The 25,366-nt window shown below is 41.1% G+C and overlaps 1 protein-coding gene across 4 annotated transcripts in view; it reads left to right on the top strand.

Moving 5' to 3' along the window:
• The window catches only part of SEMA6A (semaphorin 6A), a 414,822-nt gene that overhangs the window by 380,193 nt on the left and 9,263 nt on the right, over positions 1-25,366 (top strand). For 2 of the 4 annotated variants that reach the window (XM_044059033.1, XM_044059032.1), the window contains one exon: positions 23,579-24,792. The exons of the other annotated variants lie outside the window; for them this stretch is intronic. In XM_044059033.1, the coding sequence (XP_043914968.1) occupies positions 23,579-23,685 (107 nt within the window). In that variant the 3' untranslated portion in view covers positions 23,686-24,792. Of the gene's footprint in view, positions 1-23,578; positions 24,793-25,366 lie in introns of those variants that run through there. 4 annotated transcript variants of the gene reach the window in all.

Below are 25,366 nucleotides of genomic sequence, written 5' to 3'. Positions count from 1 at the left end.
ATGCTGACTTTGACTAGTGCAGGCAGTTTGGGCAGGGGCTTCAGTCTCTTTTTCTTTTCATGATTATGGATGGGGGCACTTCCTTCTTAGCAATCCAATTATTGTTCTTTCAGAAGGAAGAGAGGTCATAATGGTGCCCTTGTCAAAGAGCCAAGATTGAACTGCCTATCTGTGCCAATGGTCTTGGCAGATTTCCTTTATGGATGTCTGCCTGCCCTCAGCCTTTGGGATCCTGGATCTCTGAGGGCAGTGGGGAGAACAGAGCGACTCTCTGAGTCTCTTTTCCAGTGCAACCACCTGTTGTTGGAACCAGTGGAAAGGATAGTGACATCTCTTGTACTATTTCCTGCTTTTTCTGTTTTTCCCACTTATCCAAAAAATACGACAAGATAAGGTCCTCATTTTGCTAGGCATAGGAGGTTGCTGACACTTTTGGTAGAGAGAGCCCTGCTGTTCCATCCCATAGCCCTAGAGCTTCCCTCTCTCGTCTTTGGGGACCCTCTGATGGGCTGATCACTGTTTGGTTCTGCATCACAACCATTCATATCTTTAGCCTTGGAGTCAGGTCTTCTGTTTTGGTATTCCCCAGAGTTCAGCTTTTCTGCTGGTCATGATGTGGTTGTCAGGATCCCTCCACCGTGGTTGTTTTACTGTTAGTATTTCATGTCAACTGTTTGACCCGTTAGAGAGGGTCATTGGTGTAAGGTATAAAACAACATTATTAATGTATCAGTTTACCTATGAAGAGGACTGTCCTTGATGGGTCTGGAGTCCCACCACCATCCCCTTGTGGGTGGGCAGTCCTTTGTTTGCCATTAGCTGTTGCATTTTGTCTATATGTTGTACCTCTGTATATTTGTATATCATTTTTACAACAGGGGTGGCAAAATCTTCATTGTTCTTGGTTTGCAGGTGGTTGCTTGCTAGCGGTAAGGGAGGTGAACTGGCAGGTGAAAAGAATAAGTGCAGTTTAGTAGTCAGCAGCTGATGTCACAGTCTATGTCATCAGTGGTATGTCTCCGAGTACAGGTGCTTCTGGATAATGATGCTAAATGCTGATTGATGGAGAGGATAAACCCAAGCATAAGACCCATCAGTAAGGGCTGTCTGTAGCTGAACTTGTACTGCAAAGAAAGACATATTTTATTTGTATTGACTGCAGCAAAATAAAGGAAGCAGAGGCATAACTGAAGTACAACAGCATAAAATCATCTCTAGGGAAAATCTCAGGGTCTCCACGCCTCCTTTAAATGAAGTCCTTTTTGTTTGTATTACATTTTGGGACATCCTGTACAAGTGCACAACATCAAGAGAGGCAAAGGAACAAATTCAGAAGAGTACTAAATCAATACATACGAATTAAATGCCAGATCTAGTAATCAACTGTAGGTACGGACTCTGGGTTCAGCAGGTGCCACTTTTTCTTGGGCATCTGTAACCCATTTATTGGATAACATGAATGAAACACATCAGTTTGTGTGATGTGTCACACTTCAGTTTAGTTACTTAATTGGCCAACATTTGAGTTTGATATTGTCTGCAGGCTAAGAAAGAATAACTGTGCATCCTTCCACTCCTTGTTCCTAATTCTCAAAAAGCAACATAAATGAATTACTAGAATGCAAAGGCTCCCATGTCTGATGTCAAAGAGTGCATGACAGGCCCTCTTTTTATCTAAACAGAGTACTGCATAGCCAGGCATTTATGCTGTTTCAGAACTGCATAAAACAATGTATTGTTTGTAAAGCAGAGCCTCAGCCACAGACCTCAGAGTTTAATACAACAGCACACTGGGTTCAAGATGAGAGAACGCTGTGGTTACGTGAGCAAAAAGCCAATTTTTTTCCAGTCTTCCTTACTAATACAGACCAGATGGGAAAGCCATTAACCAGAATCCTGGCTCAAATGAGTAGAAATATAAAGTTGCTAAATTAGAGATGCTGTTTGAGGCTCTTTCTGAGAACTACTAATTGAGTGCAACCATTACAGTAGTTGACTGTGACGTGACATGGCTGCCAGCGTTGTACACATGTTATACATGCATATCTCCTGTCAGTGCTTCATACAGGCTGTGATTGAGCAGGTCGCTGCAGGGAGACCAGCTAAATGAATTTTATGTTCTCCAGCTCTGTAGCAGATAATGTCTAAACTGTTTTTATGGCTGCTCAGGAAGTCATAACTGAAAAAGTAGTACTTTACCATTAAATACTGCTATGCATCTCCTCTGATGACTGATCCCTAAAGGTTTTATATGAGCAGTTTACAGTGCGTGCAATGTTATGTGGCATCAGGAATATCATTATACTCAAATTTAGCAATAGGAGAGACTTTTTAAGAGAACTGCCCCCCCAGTGTGTATCTTCTGCTCTTCAGATTTGTAGTTAGGAACAGATGTTGTTTTAGCTGCTGTCCTCAAATATACAGTGGATATAAAAAGTGAACCTCTGTTAAAATGCCAGGTTTTTGTGATATAAAAAAATGAGACCGCAATAAAACATTTCAAAACTTTTCCCAACATTAATGTGACCTGTAACCTGTACAATTCAATTGAAAAACAAACAATTTAGGGGAAAAATATAAAAAATAAAAAACATACAATAAGCTGGTTGCATAAGTGTGCGCACCCTTAAACTAATACTTTGTTGAAGCACCTTTTGATTTAATTACAGCATTCAGTCTTCTTGGGTAGGAGTCTATCAGCATGGCACATCTTGACTTGGCAATATTTGTCCACTCTTCCTTACAAAGGCGGTCCAAATCTGTCAGATAGCGAGGCCATTTCTTATGCACAGCCCTCTTCAGGTCACACCACAGATTTTCTATTGGATTTAGGTCTGGGCTGTGGCTGGACCATTCCAAAACTTTAATTTTCTTCTGAGGAAGGCATTCCTTTGTTGATTTGGATGTATGCTTGGGGTCATTGTTGTGTTGAAAGGTGAAATTCCTCTTTATCTTCAGCTTTCTAGAAGATGCCTGAAGGTTTTGGGACCAAAGTGACTGGTATTTGGAACTGTTCATAATTCCCTCTGCCTTGACTAAAGCCCCACTTCTGGCTGAAGAAAATCAGTCCCAAAGCATGATACTGCCACCACCATGCTTCACCGTGGGGATGGTGTTCTTTTGGTGATGCAAAGTGTTGTTTTTGTGCCAAACGTACCTTTTAGAATTGTGGCCAAAAAGTTCAACCTTGGTCTCATCAGACTATAACACATTTTCCCACATGCTTTTGAGAGGCTTGCTATATTGTTTTGCAAATTTTAGCCCGGCCTGGATTTTTTTCTGTGTAAGAAAAGATTTCCATCTTGCAACCCTACCCCATACCCAGACATTAGGAGAATACAGGAGATTGTTGTCACATATAATACACAACCAGTACTTGCCAGAAATTCCAGCAGCTCCTTCAGTGTTGCTGCAGGTCTCTTGGCAGCCTCCCTGACCAGTTTTCTTCTTGTCTTTTCATCAATTTTGAAGGAATGTCCAGATGTTCATCGTGTTACCCTGCTGCAGTCATCACACTTGGGTTATCCTGTCGTCAGGCGGTCCCGCAGTCGGCCAGAATTCCAAAGTCTTGGTCCGGCATCGGTTGCTGTCGCTTCTTCCCTGACGTCAGTGCGCCAGGGGTATATATAATGCAACCAACGCCATTTTCTTCTGTCTTTCTTGCCATGCGGTGCCCGAAGCAGAAGCAGTTCGCAAGTGCCGGTCGGCCGACTCCTGAGATTTTTGAATTAGAATTTCAGACCGAAGTCTTCTATAAAGCTAAGTACCCCATTGGGGAAACTTTTCTTGCCTCAGACCGATGTCAAAAAAAGTTAACAATTGTATTTCTTGTGGGAAGCAAATACCTCATAAGGATTTTCATTCTTATTGCATACCTTGCCTAGGCCCAGACCACGACGTCACTAATTGTCGTTTTTGTGCTAGGTTTAATAAGCGTACTATTAAAAGACGCTTTGATTTCGCACGACACTATTTCGGTAGAAAATTTAACTACACTATGCCGTCGGAGCAACTGACTACCGGCGTGCACAAAAAATGCAAGGATAAGGACAGACAGCCCTGGCCTAAGCCAGATTCCGAGGCCTCGGCTGGTCCGGTCTCCGGTTCTCCGGTCCTCAGTGTGGCTCCGACCCAGCCCCTGACTACCGCAGATCTGGAACCCGAGACCGCTTCGGAACTTTTGGCGGAATGTACCAGGCCGACGCAGCCATTTTGTTCAGGCCCTACCGACGACATTGCTGAAAAAGATGTCGGTGCTGCAGAAACGCCTTCGGTTTCTGAAGATGTTTTCAGACCGACGACGCTCACCATTAAAACACATCCCAAGACAAAGACTCCTATTAAATCTAAAAGGACTGCACTTCGGTCCCCTGTTCAAGGCCCCATGCCTAAGAAACAGATGCTTAAAATGGCTGAAGATTTGATCTCTTTAATCAGGGGTTCACAGCCCCCTCCTGACAAAAGACCTAGACAAGAGGAAGATTATGCATCCTCTGAACAAGTGTCCATTTTTTCAGACTCCTCTGAGGACCAAGATTACTCTTTCTCCCCTTATGAAGATTCTGATGCTGAGGATTCCATTCCCTCAGCTTCTCCTCCTGAAGACTACTCCTTTGGGGAAACTTTACACACTATGAGGGAACATTTTCACTGGGAAGGTCAGGACTACTCTGACTCAAAGAAAAGGCTCAGAGAGTTTCTTTTACTCCCCCAACACAGACCTCTTGCCATCCCACCAATTTTAGACATTGTGGATGATGTTTACTTAGAATTCACTTTGAACCCAGACTCTCTTCCTCCTGCTCTGGCCAAGCCTGACAGATACTACAGAGTGCCTGATTCTCACAAATTTCTTTATAAAAACCCTGTTGCTGACCCAGAGACAATCTCCCAGGGTCCCAAAGGGGCTAAGGCCTCTATGGCTAAAAATCATGTACCCTCTTAGAGGGATTCCAATGCACTAGACAGGTGGGGGAAAAAGGTTTGCACCTCAGCCACTCTAGCTATGAGGGCACTAAATTGCCAATTCCACATGCTAAAGTATCAGCAATTTCTAATCTCTCAGTTAAAGCAAAGAATGACCACTCTCCCTCAACAGTCTGAATTGAAAGAAATACAGGATCTGTTGCATGCAACTGAACAGGTGGGCAAACATACCTTACAATGTGGGTTTGATTCTTTGGAGGCCTCCTGCAGAGCAGCTGTCACTGGGTCTGTTATACGTAGGCATGCTTGGTTAAAGGAACAAACTCTGCCTGATCATGTTAAAGCAAAGCTTCTAGATGCTCCCTTACAGCAGGATGTTCTTTTTGGAGTTAAAGCAGAAGAAAGTCTTAAAGAAAATGGAGGATAAGGCAAAATCTATGCAGACAGTCAAAGATTTTCTACAGGTACAGCCCCCTCGCTTCAGCAGAAACTGGCCAACAAAAAATTGGTCCTTTCCAGCCACTGACAGACCACAGAGGGGTAAATACAGACGTCCAAGGGGCAGAGGACAACCACAAGCCCAGTGCAAACCTCGCCAATGGGGCACTGCAACACAGAAGGGAGGAGAAGACAGGTCCCAACCTACCAGAAGGCAAACTCAATGACTTGCACCTCATCTGGCCAAGCAACACTCTCTTGGCAGCCCCCTTGGGAGGAAAACTCACACTTTTTTCAGACAACTGGCACATTGTCACAAAGGACAAATGGGTCCTAGACATAATTTTACGAGGATACAGATTCCATTTCCACACCTTGCCAATGAAAAGAGGAATGCCAAACCTGCCACAAAGTCAATGGGCAGAGGCACAAAAGCAAATTACAGCTCTCATGGACATGAGAGACATTCAACTGGTACCTACTCGAGAGCAAGGCCAAGGATTTTACTCAAGACTCTTTCTAGTGCCCAGAAAGGACAATGCCTGGAGACCAATTCTGGACCTTTCAATTCTAAACACCTTCTTACAAGTACCCAAATTCAAGATGCTAACACTACAGCAGCTTCTTGCCATGTTGGGCAAGGAAGCATGGCTAGTAACGTTGGACCTCAAGGAGGCATACCTGCATGTCCCTATCAGACAAAGTTGCAGAAGATACCTCCGTTTCATTGCAGGTTCAACCCATTACCAATTCTCTGCACTGCCCTTTGGCTTATCTACTGCACCCAGAGTCTTCACAAAATGCCTGGCACCTGCAGACAAAGAGGAATTCAAATATATCCATACCTGGATGACTTCCTCATCCAAGCAGAAAGCAAGGACATTCTCTTACATCATCTGGCTTTTGTAAAACATCTACTAAATTGCCCTGGGTACACAGTAAACGAAAAGAAGTCAAAACTAGTACCCTCACAAAATATGACATTTCTGGGTGCCAGCTTGAATACAACAGCCCAGAAGGATTATCTGATGCCAGACAAACAACTACATCTGACTCAATATTTCAAAACAATGGCAACAAAGACCCAATTAACTGCAAGAAAAATTCTGCAGGCCTTGGGCTTCATGGCATCTTGCATACTACTAATACCATTTGCAAAGCTACATATGAGGAAATTACAGTGGTACCTAAAAAGCGTATGGTCTCAACACAGCCACAGCTTGGACACAATGATATCTCTCATTCCCTGCCTACAATAGGAGTTTCTATGGTGGTCACAGGCATGTCGCCTCAACAAGGGTCAGCCTTTCACCTTGCCCCCAGCCAGGCAAACTATCACAACAGATGCATCAGACTATGCCTGGGGGGCACACATGGCAGGACAGTGCGTTCAAGGCGTATGGACTGCAGATCAAAGGAATCTGCACATCAATCAAAAAGAGATGCTAGCTGTACAGAAAGCTCTGACAGCCTTCAGGAATCTATTACATCCAGGACAACTTACAATAAAGACGGACAACACCACAGTTATGTGGTACATAAACAAACAAGGGGGTACTCACTCCTACCCTCTATGCAGGCAAGCAATGACCTTATGGAACACAGCTCTGGCTTACCAAGTTCAGTTACAAGCTCAATTCCTGCCAGGAAAGAAAAACACATTGGCAGACGACATCAGCAGAAACATCGTAGATCCCCACGAGTGGAAACTAGATCCACAAGTATTTACAATGATAACTCAAAAATGGGGCCTTCCAGACATAGACCTGTTTGCCAGTCCTCAAAACTATCAACTAACAAAATTTTGTACAAGGACACTTCACCATCAAGCTTGGAAAGTGGACGTACTCTCTTTCAATTGGAAAAACCTGACAGTATATGCTTTCCCTCCATTGCCTCTCCTCACAAAGGTGCTTCTGAAAGTCAAAAAGGAGAGACCACGACTGATTCTCATAGCCCCAGACTGGCGACATCAGCACTGGTACCCACTATTGAGGAATATGGCCCAGGGCCCACCTTGGATCTTACCACAAATTACCCATTTGCTCACACAGCAAAACAATCAGATTCTTCACAGCCAGCTCAAAACCTTAAATCTGGCTGCATGGCAAATCACCTAAATATCCAGCCAGCTCCTCTTTCCCAAGCAGTTATGGATGTTATTCTGGAAGCTAGGAGGCCAAGCACCAGGAAGGCTTATTCGGACAAATGGAAAAGGTTTTGTGCCTGGAACCAAACCAAAGGCCAAGACACAATTCAGCCTCACATGCCTCACATTCTACAGTATTTAACTGAGATGTTGCACAAAGGACTTTCTTTCTCCTCCATTAAAATCCATGCTTCAGCTATTTCAGCCCACTACAACACGGATCCACCCATATTTTCGCATCCACTACTAAGGCAGTTCCTCAGAGGGGCAAAAAACATTAGGCCCCCCAGGAGTGCACCTACACCAACATGAGACCTCAATTTTGTTCTGGAAAAACTAACGCTACCTCCCTTTGAACCAGCTTTCTCTGCAGATCTACAGTTCCTATCATGGAAGACTGCCCTTCTGCTAGCAATAACTTCAGCTAGAAGAGTCTCAGAGCAGCAGGCACTAATGGCAGTGGAACCTTTCCTCATTTTTCATCAAGACAGAGTTTCTTTACAAACTAATCCTGCCTTTATGCCTAAGGTGGTTTCCAGTGTGGCTTTAAATCAAACCATCCACTTACCCACCTTCTTTCCAAATCCACAGAACAAAGGTGAGAGACTCCTGCATTCCTTGGACATTCACAGGCAACTTTGTTACTACTTGGACAAAACTAAGGCTTTCAGAAAATCTGACCAGCTCTTTGTATCCTATGCTACAGCTTCACAAGGGAAGGCTATATCAAAACAAACCATTTCCAAATGGATAGGACATTGCATACGTTTCTGCTATACCCATCATGGAAAACCAGTTCCTGCTACCATTAGGCCCCACTCTGCCAGGGCAACAGCTACATCTACAGCCTTTCTCAGGGGGGTTCCAACCAAGGAGATTTTGGAAGCTGCAACTTGGAGTTCAGTACACACCTTTACCAAACACTATCACTTACCAGTTTACTCTAAGACTAGGGCGGGCTTCGCCACTGCAGTTCTGCAGGGCCTTCTAGCCTCCTCTAACCCACTATGATTCCTCCACCCATCCTTAGCTTTGGGATTCAACCCAAGTGTGATGACTGCAGCAAGGTAACACGATGAACATAGTACAGTTTTGTACCTACCATAAATGTAGATGTTCGAATGTACACCCTGCTGCAGTCCAGGTTACCCTCCCTCCATCCCTTCTGATCTAACTGGCTAAATCTCTACAATACCTTCCTGATGTATTTGCTTATAGCTGGAGGGAATTTGTGTTTGTGTAAAATTTACTCAATTTGGTACTTATTACTGACCTCCTTTTTGGGGGCACCTGACATCTGGGGCAAGAAAAACTGAAGAAAATGGCGTCGGTTGCATTATATATACCCCTGGCGCACTGACGTCAGGGAAGAAGCGACAGCAACCGACGCCAGACCAAGACTTTGGAATTTTGGCCAACTGCGGGACCGCCTGACGACATGATAACCCAAGTGTGATGACTGCAGCAGGGTGTACACTCGAACATCTACATTTATGGTAGGTACAAAACTGTACTTTCTTTGCAATGTCACTGTTGTCCCATATTTTCTCCACTTTTTGATGACTGTCTTTACTGTGTTCCATGGTATATCCAACGCTGTGGAAATTTTTTTGTACCCTTCTCCTGACTGATACCTTTCAACAATGAGATCCCTTTGATGTTTTGTAATCTCTCTGTGAATCATGGCTTTTGCTGTAGCAGGCAACTGAATACATGTCAGGAAAATCCTACTAGGACAGTTGAACTTTATTTGGGATTAATCAGAGTCTCTTTAATTAATGGCAGGTGTGTACCCAAGAAGACTGAATGCTGTAATTAAATCAAAACGTGCTTCAACAAAATATTAGTGTAAGGATGTGCACAATTATGCAACCAGTTTATTGTACTTTTTTATTTTATATATTTTTCCCCTAATAGATTTGTTTTTCAGTTGAATTGTACAGGTTATAGTCACATTAAAGGTGGGAAAAGTTTTGAAATGATTTATTGTGGTCTCATTATTTTATATCACAAAAACCTGGCATTTTAATAGGGATGTGTACACTTTTTATATCCACTGTAGCTCAATAGTTTATATCCTAATGCTGACTGTGGTGCTTTTGCATCACGTATCTATCACCAGAGGTACCAAAACGTGCCTGATGAGAGCAGATGTTTGAAAAATAGCACTTTGTACTCATGTATTCCAGCCTCTGTATATAGTTGCAGTTTTGTAACTAGAAGCGATTTTTGTTCTGAATGGCAAACTCTGCATTATTGCAGAAATAGCCAGGAATGGAGCTACATTCTCGGTGTCTGTTCCAGATTAAGTTCCTTAAGAGTTTTTGTTTCCAGTATAGTACTAAGTGCAGTATTCTAATACTCCAGTACTTTTCCACAGGACCACAGTTATGACAGTGATTTGCTGCAGACAAATGCTGCCCAGCACACAGTTTCACATTGTAAATGTGTCATCTTTTTTAAACACCTTTGTTAAATTATCACTTATGATATAGGCACACATAACATTAACAGAAAACCAAACATATTAGCATTTTTAATTTTCGACATTAATACATTACATATGCATTTTTTTCTTTTTAACAATTGTCATTCACTCCTTTACATAAATTGCTCACCCAGTGCTTGTTTAAATAATAATAACGCATATGTGCATCCAGCACTACATAAGCGTTCAGTGCTGTATCTTGCTGTATATTTATTGCCTTATTACTGTAATGCAGATGCTGGCCTCCACAACACATCTGCACTTTTGGAGAGCAGGACAGAGCAGTTTAAACCTGAGCTGTGCATGAAACCCTTAGAAACATGGGATCATATGTTCATTGCTGAAATAACACAGCTTGCTGTAGCACATTTCAAGTATGGGCATTAGATGCAGGAATAAAACATGAGCATGTTTGCTTAATGATTTGTGCTATTTCTTTATTAATCTGCTAATAGCAGCATCATATCATTTGTGTCACAGCAATTAAAGAACTGTGAAACTGAAAAAGAGAGGGTGTGCAGAGGTGTTGGAACACGAGGCCAGCAGCCATTTCCTTCTTTAGATCTGCATGAAGGAGGACCAAAGCCTTCTTTGCGTCTCCGACCTACTTTCAGATTTTCTGCTGTACCATCTCTGTCCATTTACTTTAAAGCAATTTTGCTGTATTCATTACCTGACTGGCTGAATTACCTTGCACACCAGCCTGAGACATTATAGTTTATGAGGCCTTGTTTGGTTTTTATTTTTCTCAATTATTCTAAACTAATTTTAAAAAAAAATCTCTCAGTTTATGCATGAGAGTTAGGAAGCCTGTTAGTTTTACAAAAACTGAGTGGCTTATGTTGTTTGTGATGACATTCTTCAAAAAATTACTATTGCCTGATGGAATGATTGGGAACTGACTTTGTGTCGTGCATTTTTTATTTTGGTTGATTTTCACAAAAAAAGATGGTGCTTCCTGAGCATAATAATGGCAACAGAAAGCTAGACAAAAGTTTAAACTTTAAAGGAAATGAATAGTGTTCCTTTTAGTTTTAAGGGTAATACTCATACAGCATCCCCTGCCTCATCAGACTTCTTAAACCAAAGAATATTCCTTCTTAATACACTGTATTATCATTTGTCGACACATATATACTGACACAAAAAATGCCTTCCATGTTAACATATGATATGCAACTTTGCTTAAAAAGGGAAAACCTATCCTTTCTAGGGGAGTTTGGACAGAAAGCAGAACTGCCATTGATTCTCCTAAATTAAACCAACTAAATATTGTACTGCTAACTGTCTGACAGTCAATACTCAGGTAGTTCAAGGTCAGTTTTTTAGGCCTGAGTGGGAGTTACACAGTGTTTTACACTTGTGGCTCAGAAAGTTAATTAACTAGTCCAGTATTCCTGCATCACCCCTAAAAGAGGCTTTGCGTCTAATAGATCCTGCTTGCTTACAAAAGGCTGGAAAAAAGTTACATCCCTGCTGATTAGTTTGTGGTCAGATGATTAGTGGATCAATTTATTAACTTGAATGGCAGCCAGTAAAGATATGAGCTGGAATCCTCAAAATGTCTTGGACATTTTAAGTTACCATGTGCTTGGAAGCTTTTCCTAATAATGATCTACCAAACTGCACAACAGGATGACAAACCCATACTGGGAGGTTAAAGATTGGAAAAATTAATTTTACTTCCATGATGTTTTTGTATTAAAAATATAACTCAGCTAATTTGTTAGTGTGTTAAGTGAAGTCGTCCTTCTCAGACCCTGTTCAGCTTTAACCCATTATTGCAGTGTGGTTGGCAAAGTTTAGTTGTACATCTTTTACATGGCTGGTTCTGTGGGATAGCTATTTTCACGTCTACAGATATGTTATTGTAGAGCTTTGATCTCCATATAGACTGGGTCACATTTGCAAACTGAATACCAAGATGCAATCCACTAACAGATTTTAGGTGCACTGCTTATTACATCCACATGGAATGTTAAGTGATTTCCTGGTTCAAGTCCCATAGTTCCAGTTTTTCAGGAGTTACATAGCTACCAGTCATTTGTCTTTTCAGACTGATTATTTTTCTGACTTGTGAAGTTATAAATCGCTCTCCATCCACTTCTTCACTTCTGAATGAATGATTCCTTGTCAGAAAAATTGTCTGTGGCTAGCAGGGCTATTAATCTGTCTATCTAGGGGATTTTCACTCCCAGCAGAAAGATTAAAATCTGCTGTTGATGTAATGCTGTCTTGACACAAAGGCAGGATCTGTAGGATGTATATAATATTTTTCTGCTGTCCTAGCCAAGTAGTTGTATATCACAAAAGCTGTCTGTTTAGACTGGCCTCTTGTATAGATGAACAGGCTTCACCAAGTCTGTTAGCATAATATGAGTCAGGTTAACACGTGCTAAAGTCATTTGTACTAAATACATAATGCAGAATATGTAAACACATGATTTATATACTTTTATCATGTCTTCTTGTTCATATGGATGTAAACTGGGCCTGGAAGTGTTGGAAATGTTCACCCTGCAGACAAGTAGAGTGCATTTCATTACCACAGTGGGCACAACTAAAAATCTCCTTATAGTGCCTGTAAGTGACACTTTGTCCATTTCTCTCTTTTTTTGTCTCGTATATATTTAAAGCAAACATGTTCATTGTGATTTAGCTGTCCCAACTCTCTTAGAAATGACAGGCTGTTCCATTTTTAGGTAAAGTTGCATATTTTATGTTAACATGAGAGGCTGGTTTTGTGTCAGTATATATGTGTGGACAGATGTAATGCAGGAAATTAAGAAGGACTATTCTTCTTTTTAAGAAGTGCATTATGGCAGGGGATGCTTTGTGATTATATGGCAATCCTTACCATGTGGGGCAGCACTTGAGCATTTCTACAGCTCACATTTTCTGGGACTGGTCACTAATTATCAGATAAGCACTGTTTCCTTAATTTGTTTGGCCTTTCATCACACCAGCTGGATGTGGAATTCAGTTCTGACTTGGTGTTGTGCCTTTATGCCAGCCTAACACTTACCTGGAACCCTGAGTCATGCTGCCCACTGAACACCCCAACCCCCTTCCTGCTAGTCTCTTCTGCTGGATTTATTTATTGAACACCCCAACCCCCTCCCTGTTTGTCTCTTCTGCTGTATTTATTTAATGGACTTCGTGGTTGATGCTGACAAGTCCTTGGGTTGAATTAGTTTATCCTTTGCTTGACATGATGAGTTTCTAACCATTAACTTTTTAGTCTGCATGTCATCATGCTGGACATCACAGGTTTACTACCATGAGCACTTTCCACATTTTGTTACATCTGGCATCTACAAGAGTCCGTTTAAGTATTGCTTTATGACATGACTCCCTAACAAGAAAAGAATAAAATGTTGCATATCTGCTTAGTCTTTCCTCCCCAATTGTTTGGTGCCCAAGCTACTCTTTAGTTGGAGTCATTGGTGACATTGTCAAATGCCAGGCCACTGTAATAAGCAAACCGATATTGAAGTCAGTGCTTTCTAGAAAAGTGAACGTGTTTGTAAAATTGTGTATCGAGACAAAATATTTTTAGTAAGAGAAACCACAGTACTTTGTGGTCAGCAGTTTTTCTACCAAGCTGCTGTTTTTGAAAACAGCAGTTTTAGTGTGCAAGTCTTGGATTGTTTGTTGTATGGATTTGCCCCTTTTGTATGAAAGGCTAAATTATTGCTACACTGACAGGTGCTGCATGTCTCTCATGAAGCAACCTGATTCTTGGTGGGTGATTTAGCCTCATAGCCCTTATTAGTCACTGTGAGCTTTTTTGTGCTGCATTGTGGCTGTTGAACCAAACAGAGCAGAAATCAATGTACATTTTTTTCTCTTTTTTTCCTTCTACGGTATTGTGCATCACTGTTCCATTATCAATATCCAGTCAGTGGAATAGTCTGTATCTGCACTGTCCTCCAACTTTGGACATATTCTTTGTTGTGCTTTTCAGCACTAAACACATTCTGGCCTCTAGCATTTTAATCCATGTAGTAGGGTATACCAGCAGGAGAACTAGTGAAAGTATGACATGTTATTGTTGTTTGACTTTAAAAAAGTGATGCTGTGTACAGAACTGTTAGCTCAGAAGAAAAGGAAGGCAGAAAATTAAAAATTACACAACAATGTTGGGATTGTTACTGTACATGAATTTCTGTGTTTACAGTCCTTTGAAGATAAGGATACATCCTGGTGGCATTACGTATGTTTTCAGTGCTGTTGCAGTTGCCTTTGAGCTTGAAGTGAAGTGAAAGATGTCTCATTCACATTACACATGAAGGCAGTGGTCATTAAGTGTGATTAAAAGCAGTCCCCAGCCACTTCTTGTTTATTGTATTTCTTTGTCAGGGGACACTTTCACCCTGACAGATGGATAACATTAGTTATTATATGTTGAAAGTGCCATGGGCATATTTTTGAAGGCTTTCTTTATTCAACTTCAAAGACTTCTTGTCTCATTTAATGCGCTGATAGAGAGCTGAACGTGTGGCCTGATTTTTTTTTTAATGCTGCACTGTATTAGGAAAGAAACAGAGGTCATACAGTAATGTAGACAGGGTCAACATTTTCTAATTTCTTGTCTAGCTTTGCATTTAAAACTTCTGCTTTTGAAGGTTAGTATAGTATCTAAGGGGTGATGATGGATATAACTTTGAAAGCAGACTTTGCATCCTGGGGTGGCTATTCATCTCTGGAGGGAGGATTTGCTTTTGCAGGCTGCTGCTGATTATAGACCTGGTGCTTTGTGCTCCCAGCAGGCATTGCCTGGGAACCAGTGCACTGAATTTAATAGCCTGGCCTCAGCTAATTCCTGTTGGGGGTATCAGTGGTATAAGAGGATAGCACTTGAGAGTGTCATGTTTGGTCCTCTGTTTTCTTGCCCCTCCCTTTTTAATAGACTCACCTGTATCTGAAGACATCCTTGTAATGGGCAGGGCTTGAAATGCCTTGTCCTAAGCAGGAACCATGGAGAATTACAAGGTTTCCCTTACCACCCCGGGCCACACAGAATTTTTCCCCACATTTAATGCAGTTCCTTATGTAGGCTTTGAGCAATTGTGGTAAATGACTGCGGGCCGGAGGGAAGTCCGATCTCCTGCAGTCTTCTTTTTTCATGCTGCTGTCTCTGTACAGTACATGGAAGGGTGAAAGTCTTTTTATTCTAAGTGGCTTGCCACTGTTTATAGTACCTTTGAGCATTGGAAAGAAAGATTCTTCTGCCCATAATTGCCTTGGACATATTACTATGTATGGCTAGAAAAAAGATTTTCCTCATTTTCTTTAACTGTGCAGTTGCCTGAACCTGTTTCTAAATGAAATTTGTGCTACATGATGAAGGTTTTTGACTTTTAGTGATGTTCTGAGGCATTATATTATTTTATTTTTATGTAAAATGGCTAGGACTAAACTTTTGTAGCACTTTTAATAAATTATAAATAGTAAAATTCAGTTTAAAAAGGAAAGTTGTACTTTTTCAGGCCTTCCCTTTGGTTTGCCCCTGGTGATGTTTGTTTTGTAAGTGCTTTGCACAGTGGCTTTCACCCCTCTGGAATATGGGGATGAGCTCTTTCTTCCATGTGCATGTACAAAAATACTTAAAAACAAACCTCCCTTTTCTCAAGGAATCCTGAGAGATATCCAAATTACTCCTGTACAACATTTCGCCATAGTGGTTCACAAGTGCCCAATGATACAAATTTTTAATAATGCAGTCAAGACAAAAAATGAAACTCCACTATGTGTGAAAACATATTTTAATGCTATTACTTATTATCAGCATACTATATTTAGAAGCTGGCTTCTGCTTTGAATCATTTGTGTAAGTGTCCCTGTGCAAATGTAGGTAGGACCCATCTGAAGGCACCCTGCCACAAGAGAGAAAATATGTGGCGAAGGGATATTTATAAACCTCCCATTTTTAAAGCTTCATGGGAAATGTGAAAAATACAGGTTTCACCACAGTGGCTCAAAAATATACTAAAACATTAATAATTCACTCAAGACAAAATGGTAGACTCTGCTAAATTTGAATGTGTTTTATTGTTACTGCAACTAATCAGAATACTGTAAGCAGAAGATCGGCCTTACTGTAAAACATTTCAGTTATACAGAGCAGATGTTCTCTCTTACCCCCCGAGCTGGAGTTTACAAGTTATGATAAGTAATATAAATAATATTTCTAGTAATTGAAATAAAAAAGCAAAAGTGCCAGAGTAAATGCGTAGGGAAACCAACAGAAAGGCCATGGCAAAACACAAAGCATGCTGTGGGTGTGCATCAGTTCACTGGCATAAACTTAAACAAATACAGCTTTCAGGAGAAAACTGCCATCCCAAACTTCATTCAAATAAAGCAGCAAAGTGGGCGTGTGAGAGCCTGTACTGTCTGTACACCCGTAAATATTATCACCAGCTTTTAGGTCGCTGTATTATGAGTAAAAGGTCACTTCCATCGTGGCAGCAACCACCACTCTTGTCAAGTTGGGAAAGAATCATGCCATTCACTTGAGTCTCTGTCTATGAATGAAATCAGCTCCCAGTGTACCCCTGGTTGCCAGATTTGCTTATTTGTAATGCCCCCCCCCCCCCCCCCCCAGGTTTATACCTTCTGTAACTCTGGCTAGCTGAACTTCTAATACTTCCCCCTCCACCATTTGCCTCCAGTTTGATTGTGTGGGAAATTAAGGGCAGGTTCTTTCATGCATTCATTTTTTACAGTTCATTTTTTTCAGAGACAACCCAGAAATGTAAACTCTGTAAAATACCTAGGTAACCTATGAATCAGGAGTCGGGCATTAAATCACAGTGACACACTGTTGTGTTAATAGATGTATAGCAAGTTATTAGTACATAGACATGAATATTCAAAACAAACAAACAAACAAAAATTACCAAGATTAGTACATCATGATGATGTCTTGAATTTCTTTATAAAAGTGTTTCAGGCCAGGTACATCTTTATTTGTACATACACTACATACCTTTACAGTTAAGCTTATGTTGGCTCAGCAACTGACAGTCCTGCTGTACAGGTTCTGATATTTGTATATATTGTGGAATATGTGGGGGTCAGCTAAGTATTAAATGAAATGTGTTCTACTGTAAACTTAGGGACTGAGTTTCAGGTTGAGCGTCAAAATCTTGTGCAGAAATTCCCTCTAAAGTAGGCATTTTTGCACCCAGTTTTAACTCATTCCCTCCAATGGAGCTCTTTTGAGTTTTTTCTCTAGCATCCAATGTGTGTGACCTGAGCCTTTAAAAAATGAAGTTACCGTCTCATGGTTCAAACACATTTTCATATCTCTAGAACCATAAATGTTACTAGAAAACTGGAAATAGCAAACCGTCCAGTACAAAATAATCGTTACACCTATTGCATTCATTCAGTTGTAGGTCTTAACTGGATTTTGTAAGCCACAATAAACACAGTAAATATGAATTTTTGTAATGATGTGTAACAGCTTATTAAATCTCGGTAACCATTAAATCATTCCCCATAATGACAGCATTATGTTCTTCATACAGCTGTGAGCTTTCATATAAAGTTAAGCAGTACTGATTGTTGTCACTTGATGAGATATTTATGGAAGTGTGAACATTACAGTACAAATAAATAGTATACAAATAACATTTCAATATCTCTTTAGCTGCATCAGGCTGACATCAGATATCAGTACAGTTACGTAAGCCTTAAGATGAAATCTTCTAATACCTTGTTTGTAGCATGATTTTGGAATTATTAATGCAAATATAAACAAACAATATTTGCAGCTTAGAGACGTCAGTGAGATGTAACTGCAGAAATGCCTGGAGGCTTTATTAGGCATACAGTGAGTTAAAGCCTGGGATACTTGCTGTGGCAGTAACTGTGATAATGCCATGCAGTGAAGATGAATGAATGAATGAGTGTTGAAAACTGTCATGTGATAATCTACCAGGTTAGACAGTGGGCAGCAGTATGTTATTAGGCTCTTTGGTTTCAGTGGGATATGGCACATTATTGAGATCCACATCTCCAAAAAGATGTTACAGTATTTTGTAGCACAGTTTCCAGCAGGTTAAGTATATGAGCTGGTATCCAGGGCCCTGGTTGATGGCTCATTGATTCCTCCTTTCTACCATTAGAGATTTGGCATTTTTCTTAGAAGATCTGTGTTTAGGAACACATGAGCCTGGTGTAGGTGCACCCTGTGACCTTATGTGCTTACTGCATAAATGTATTAAAACCCTGAGCCACCACTTTTGTCTGACATTGTTATCATTTGGATGTAATGCTTTATACACACCAGGCAGTATTACCACATCTGATGCCTAGAAGTTAATCAGAATAGTGTCTGCTTGGCTTTCAAATCAGCCAAGGTCTACCCCACTGTGGCCTTTATTACTAGAGCATGACATAAAGCAGTGCCAGTGGTCAACACTTGCTACTCACATATGGCAGAGAGAGAGAGAGAGAGAGAGAGAGAGGGAAGCTGCTGGCCTACCTCACTGCTCTGTAGTCAGTGAGTTTGAGATTTCCTAACACAGAATTTGTCAGGATGGTTCTTCATGCAGCCCAGATTCCACCCCAAGCACAATCTCAACTACCAAAGCTTTGAGTGTCAGATACCTCCAGCTTCATGTTCTGAGGACGTGCATTCCATGGTATAGGTACCATCCGTCTATCAGTGACTGACTGGAACTCAAGACCCAGTGAACCAGTCCCATGGAGTGGCCTGTCTAGTCATCAGTTCTTGGGCTGGAGTAGTCAGAGTGAGGGACCATCCTTCCAGGGTCTCCCCTAAGCCTGGGGAAGGGCTGAAGACCACCTATAGAACAAAGTCTTCTGGGTTGTCCCAAGTCAGGTCTCATGGTTTAAGACCTAGACATCAAGCAGATAGTTAGTAGGAACTGGATTCAGTGACACATGCCCACATTTTTAGAGGGTATAGCCTGGTACTTAGCACTGAACCCAGTGTGGGCCTCTCTCATCCATCTGTTGTCCTTGACAGGTGTGCTCCAGGGTGCTGTATCCCACTGCCGAGTTAATATGTGGTATGCATCTTTTGCATGCTTAGTCCACAAGAGGCTTTGTATGACCTTACTTTTGCTAGAGAGAGCAGGAGATTCTGTCACTTAATCATCTGTGAGAAGTCAGAAAACTTTAAGGCTATTGTCTCTAAAAAGGACAAAGTCAGTTCTCCTGATCCTACAGCTTTCTTATTGATAAGCTGTACTTTGGTGAGATGTTTGAATCTCACATGGTCCTCTGTAGTTTGCCCTTTGATCCCGATTCCATTCCCCGAAAAATGCCTAATTGCATATCCAGGAAAGAAGGAAGAGAAGACTCTGGTTGTCATTAAGGATGCCATTATTACAGCTAGGAACCTTTCACATTCCACTCTTGTGACCCTCAGAAATGTAGATGACCTTTTCTCTAATGAGTGAGTCTCTAGGCCACCATTCTCAAGCCAACTCATTTGTGATATCTTCAGTGTAACATGCATCCCAGAAACCATACTATTATGCCACCTTGCTGGGAGACAGGGAATCAAAAGCTTTGATAAGAATGTGTACTCCTCTTCCATGTTGGGGCTGAGGTCCATCAGCTGTTTATCTCACTTGTACAGACTGCATTTCTTGCCTTTGTGGATCAGGTTCTGAAGAGGCTTGCTGATTTCCCTGAATATTTTTGAGATGTAAGAACTTTGTGGCTTCCTGAATGTGCCCTTATATGTTTTGCCCTGACACAGTGGCTGTTTGGGCAATCTCCACAAGGCATGATGGAGAACCTTTTGAACAGGAAAGAAGCTGTCAACATTGTGGAAGACCTTTATGATCCCCCAGCACCCATGATTTTTCTCTTTTTCTAAGTGTAATTGACCCAAACAGAGGAAGATGCTTCTATGACTAAATAAGGCACTGAAGTGTCAGATGGTATTTTTTCCTCCTGTGCAAAAAAGTAACCAAAGAAGATGGCTCCACAAAGCCACAGCAGTTTTGAGCATGGTCATAAGATGGTCATGGAGAGGTTTCCGAGTTCACCCTGGCTTGGAGAACCATCACAAAGGGCTAGTGGTTTCGGAGCATGGGCCCCAGTTGGCGAAATCTTGGCTATCTGTTGTTCCTACAACAGAAGGCGTTTCAAGACAAAACTGTCATAGTAGAACTCTTGAGACAGGCCAAGATTGTACTGCTGAAATGAATGTTTGAGGGTTTCTCTTATATGGGATGTGCTCTGGAGTTCCTATCCCACCTGATCTTAGTACCAGAAGGGACAGAGAGTTTATATTCCATCTCTGACCAGAGAGACGTATTCTAGCACATCTGGTACATTTTTTTTCAGATGTTGATTTTGGGAAGAAAAATGTGTGCTACCACAGGGTTTCTGGATGGTGTCACTATATATTTTGTATGCCTTTGGCTTATCATTGTTTGGGGTCCACATAGGGATTTCTTCATTTTGTTATGGTTATGGTCAGACATCACTTTTCATGCAAAGTGTTGCTACGTACTTGGACCTTCTTCATTGCACAAGTATATTTAACAATGTGGTAGTCATGGTGGCCAGAGCTCTGTTGTAGGATTTCCAGCTGTTTCCCTATCTGGATGACTCTCTGGTCATTTATTGGGGGGGGGGGTGATCGTAAATTGGAAGACGTCCTCTGTTCCTTTCTCAGAAATTTGCCTGTATGTGAATAGAATTTGCATTCCATCTAGCACCAGTCATTCTTGCCCATAGAGAGGGCTAAGAAAGCCATTGTTGCTTGGGTGAGAGCACAGACCAGGCTCCATGTTATGATCCTTCTATAGCTTTTGGACTTGATGGCCACTGTGAACATTTATTTTATTCATCTGTTAATGGGGTAAGCCCACAGGACACAAGTGCCTGTTTTTCAGGGACAACCTGGGAGCACTCTTTGGTTAAGTGACTTGTTTAATGTCACACTCTAGACAAATGGAGTTGGAAAGAGTCATACCCTGTACCCTGGGCTATAGGAAGCACCTTTAATGGCTCAGAGCCTTAATCCTTAGTGTTAACTGCCATTTTCATAAGTAAAAGTATCATTGTTGTATTAGTCTGTGACCTGTATGTGATTGCAAAGCTACCACTAGCTCGTAGATTTTATCCTGTGTCAGACCCATGTCAATTGGTTCTAGACCAATCCCACCAGGCTTCAGACAGACATCCCATTCTTGATAAACCTGTCAAGGGTTCTGGTGATAGATGCTTTACTGTTTACTGATGGTGTAAAAAGCTCATGTGGGCCCCACCACACTTCAGTTCTACAGTCTTTCCTTAGAAGGGGACTCAGTTCAGTGATTTGGAGCTATTGACAATCTTCCTGGTCCTTAAGGCCTTTGAGGGAAAGCTTTTTCTGGGGCCCTTCTTAATTTGGCCTGACAACTAATCGATTAAATAGTATCTAAATAAACAATGGTGCTTGAGGTTGTACCTTGCTACAGAGAGGCAACATACATTTTGCAACTGAGCATCCAAGCATACATCACTCTCTCAGTTGTTTACATGACAGGTAGGTAAATATGCAGGTGGACTCTCTGGTATATTCCTCCAGTTATTTTGTGTTGTTGTTGATCCTGAAGCTGTATCATTTTGGATTTCCCAGAAGTGTAGCATGCATTAGTTCAATCTGTTTGTTATTTTGGAGAATTTGTTTTCCTTCTTTTCCTCAGTACAACAGGGCAGGGGGAGTGTACAGTGTATACATTCCCCATTCCATGGCAGGAGATATTCCTCTACACCTTCCCTACATTGCTCCTGATCACACGTCTTATCACACAGTTAATCCTTGTCATTTCTTCTTGGGCAAAATGGTATGTTTTCATGGGTATATATTAGACCAGAGAACGCTTAAACAAGTGAATGCTGATTGATCAACCTTATTTTAGCAAATGTTTAAAAATATCGAAGCAACAGAAACTCAAATTTTTTCCTAGGGAAAGAATTTGGTTGTCCGTTTCTGTTGCTTTGGTATTTTCAGTGCTGTGGTGGAAAGTTACGGGTCAGATTCAGGTAAGTGTGCGATTGTGTGGATGTGAGTGTTAGGGTGGGTTAGGTGAGTTAGGGTTAGGGCTCTGGTTAGGTATGTGTGTAATTGTGTGTCCATGAGGGTTAGGGTGGGTTTAGGTGAGTTAGGGTTAGGGAGCGGGTGAGGTGAGTGTGTGATAGTGACGGACCTTAGGGTTAGGGTTTGGGTTAAGGTAAGTGGATAGTTAGTGGTATGTGCATAGTTTAGTGTAGGGTTAGGTGTCAGATTTTAGGTGTATGTGTGTGGATTTCTGTTTGTTTGGTGTGCTTGTGTTGTGTGTATGTGTTTTGGATCAGCGATTTTTTCCTTAGGAAAAAAATCGCTGATCTGACAGTTCGAGATTGTAAGCTTTCGCTTACATAAGGTCGATCAATCAGCGTTCGCTTTTTTAAGCGTTCGCTGATCTAATATAGACCGGTTTTCAGGCTGTTTGGCTCCTGGTGATACAAGAAACTCTCCTGCTACAAAATGAGGGGGTTCTGACAGTCAGATCGACCTCAGAACCTGGCTTCTGCTTTAGATCTTCTGATTTTTCTGGATGTTCTGATCATTTTTTGAAATGGTAAATACTACTAGAAAGCCTTCTGCTAGCAGACATTTTCTGACAGATGGCAGTGGTTTTCTTTTTGGGTTTAGTGGCACCCCTTAATATCTCTCCTTACAAGTTGTCTTGGTGTATCATACCTGTTACAACTTGAGCCTCAGCTATTCTGTAGACGTGATGATCATGTCAGCAATATCTACCAATCATGACATCATAAAAAGCAGGATACAGGCCCAGCTCTACCTGGTCAAGTGGTTCCTTAAAGGAGATCTGATTCTGTGTGCACCATTGAAGTCCTTCCCTCTGCAAGTTTTGAACTCAGTGACTGGCAGACTTGCCTGTCCCTTTGCCTTCTGGTTCAGAGGCTTTGAAGTTTGCCTGTTGGAATTTTTTTCTGGTGGCCATCTCCTTTGCTCACATTGTCTTAAAGCTGCAGAACCTCATGTTTACAGTACAGTATTGAGTCTTTAACAAGACTAGAATCTTCCTAAGATCTACCCCACATCTCCTAAAAAAAGCTTTTTTCAGTTTGTCCCTGCACCTGCACCCAGTCCTTTCATCTCACCGTTTTATTTGCTGGGACAGAAACTATGGCAGAACCCTTGTAAGTTTGGATGCTCATCATTGACGGTTTTACTGAAATGCATAAATGGGTTTGAGAAGACAGGTCAGCTGTCCTTTTTTACTCTAAGGAGGGAAGAACTCACATCTGCCAAGCAGTCTCTTTCCAGGTGGATCTTTTCCCTTTTGGAAATTATTACAGTTGAACTGTACAGTTGAAATCCATTTCATTTGAGGTGTGGCTCTTGAGGTGTGGCTTCTTACATCGTTGTAAGAATGAGTCCATGTCATGTATCTTCATTATATCCTGTTGGTCACTACTACACATTCTTTACTAAGCATTGTCTCACTTGTCCAGGTGTCATGGGTTCTTGTACTTATGAATTCTGTTTTCTGAACTGTTGTTCTCCATTTTTTTCTCACATACAGGATGTGCTGCTTGGGATTTAACTCAGCTGGACCTGTCAAGGAGAATCCCTGATGCTGGATATAATAGAAGTGTCCTTAGTGTTTCATTTATCAGCAGATCCTGCTGATGGGACCCATACACTCTTCTACTGCCCCCTTGTGCTTAAATGGCCCCTCCATCTGACTGACTGCTGGAGTTCCCTGTAAGCCATCCAAGTATATACTAGTATGTTACCTACTAGCAGTTTATTTAACAATCCTTGTTTGTTTATCTTTCATTTGCAGAAGGTAAGATTACTAGTGGCTGGAGGTGAACTGGTGGACTCAAGGGCTAGTCACACATACATGGTCAGCATATGGCATCTCAGAATGTAATACCTACCACTAGTCACACTTGCTTCCCTGAAAGTGGGATCTTCCGAAGAAAGTACCATATCCTGATGGAGGGTGAGGATGAATCCGCTAACTTGCTGAACTTGGAGGATTTTCTCGTAGAGCAACCGATATAAGAACATATCTATAATCATACTGAACAACCAGTATAAGAAAATATCTACAATTTATCATATTGATTGAGAATGACACAGCAGGGAGCATTGCTGTTTCACAGTATTTAGTCTTCCAGTTCATTTACTGGCTGAGGTGCTTACTGTGTGGAGCATTCATTACCTCTCTCTGTCAACAAAGAGTTTTGCTGGCACTCACATTTCCTTCCATATTCTAAAAATATGATCTAGGTAAGGTGGAGAGACACCAAACTACCCATAGGTGTACATCCCCTATGAGAATGAGCGTGTGCATATATCCTGTAATGGGCTGGCACCTTATCCAGGAGTAATTTCTCTACCTTGCACTCGGTGAGTGCAAGGATAACTTCTGACTCTTCTGCAGCCTTGAATTTGGATTGAGTGGGCAATCGGGAAATGAATAAAGAATAAATAATGCTGACTGGAAAAACAGCAGTGCATTCTGCATATTTTAATGACAGTTATGGAAGCATACCAAGTAATAGAGTTTGAAAGTCTTGGGCGTGAAAGGCATATATTCAATGGTAATGCTAAAATGCAGTAAGTATTCAGACCTGGATACTGATGGCTTTCAAGATGCAAAGTATAACATTTAGTCAAGCTGTGCATATAAGAAGTGCAAATCCATCTGTTATAAATTTATGATGCATCACAGATGGGAAACTGTGAAGCTTTCAGAGATGTAATTAAACATATTTTATGACGCAATTGTATTGTTTGTCTGTCTTCTGTTATAATTTGTGAGGAAATTCTGAAAAAGATCCGTACCTTGATGAGTAAGGAATTTGAACCTGAGACCTGTGAAGAGCAAGAGTCTTTATAACATTGTTCACACAAATTTATGGCGTGAGACACAATGTAGCAGTGGAGATTCAGGAAGATAAAGGATTTCAAGGAGAATGTTTACACATTTGATTTTTTTTTCCAGGGCAGCAAAGATTGACATGAAGTTATCACATTTGCGACACTAGATAATTTTATCTGTAAGCCAACATAGAAATTTCAGTTCATCATTAACTTGTTAACTAAAAAAAAAGTCATAAAATAAAAAAAAAAAACTTTACCTAGCTGTATGTTCAGATGGTGACCATCTTCCAGCGTTTCCCTTTAATAAAAATGCAAATATAGATGTTTTTAAATGATTTTTGTAACAGATACTTTGATAAAATTTTTGTAACATCCACAGTAAAGAATGCTGTAACTAATACGATTTTGTTATATGTGTTCCCTATGCAAAAATAGCTGACTTCCAGAGAAATCCGAATAGCTTCATTGCTCTTTA

Source organism: Protopterus annectens, chromosome 17.part0 (assembly GCF_019279795.1).
Source record: "Protopterus annectens isolate FY-2018-M chromosome 17.part0, PAN1.0, whole genome shotgun sequence".
NCBI lineage: Eukaryota > Metazoa > Chordata > Ceratodontiformes > Protopteridae > Protopterus > Protopterus annectens.
The sequence above is the reverse complement of the archived record's forward strand: the minus strand, read 5'-3'. Positions and strand labels throughout refer to the sequence as shown.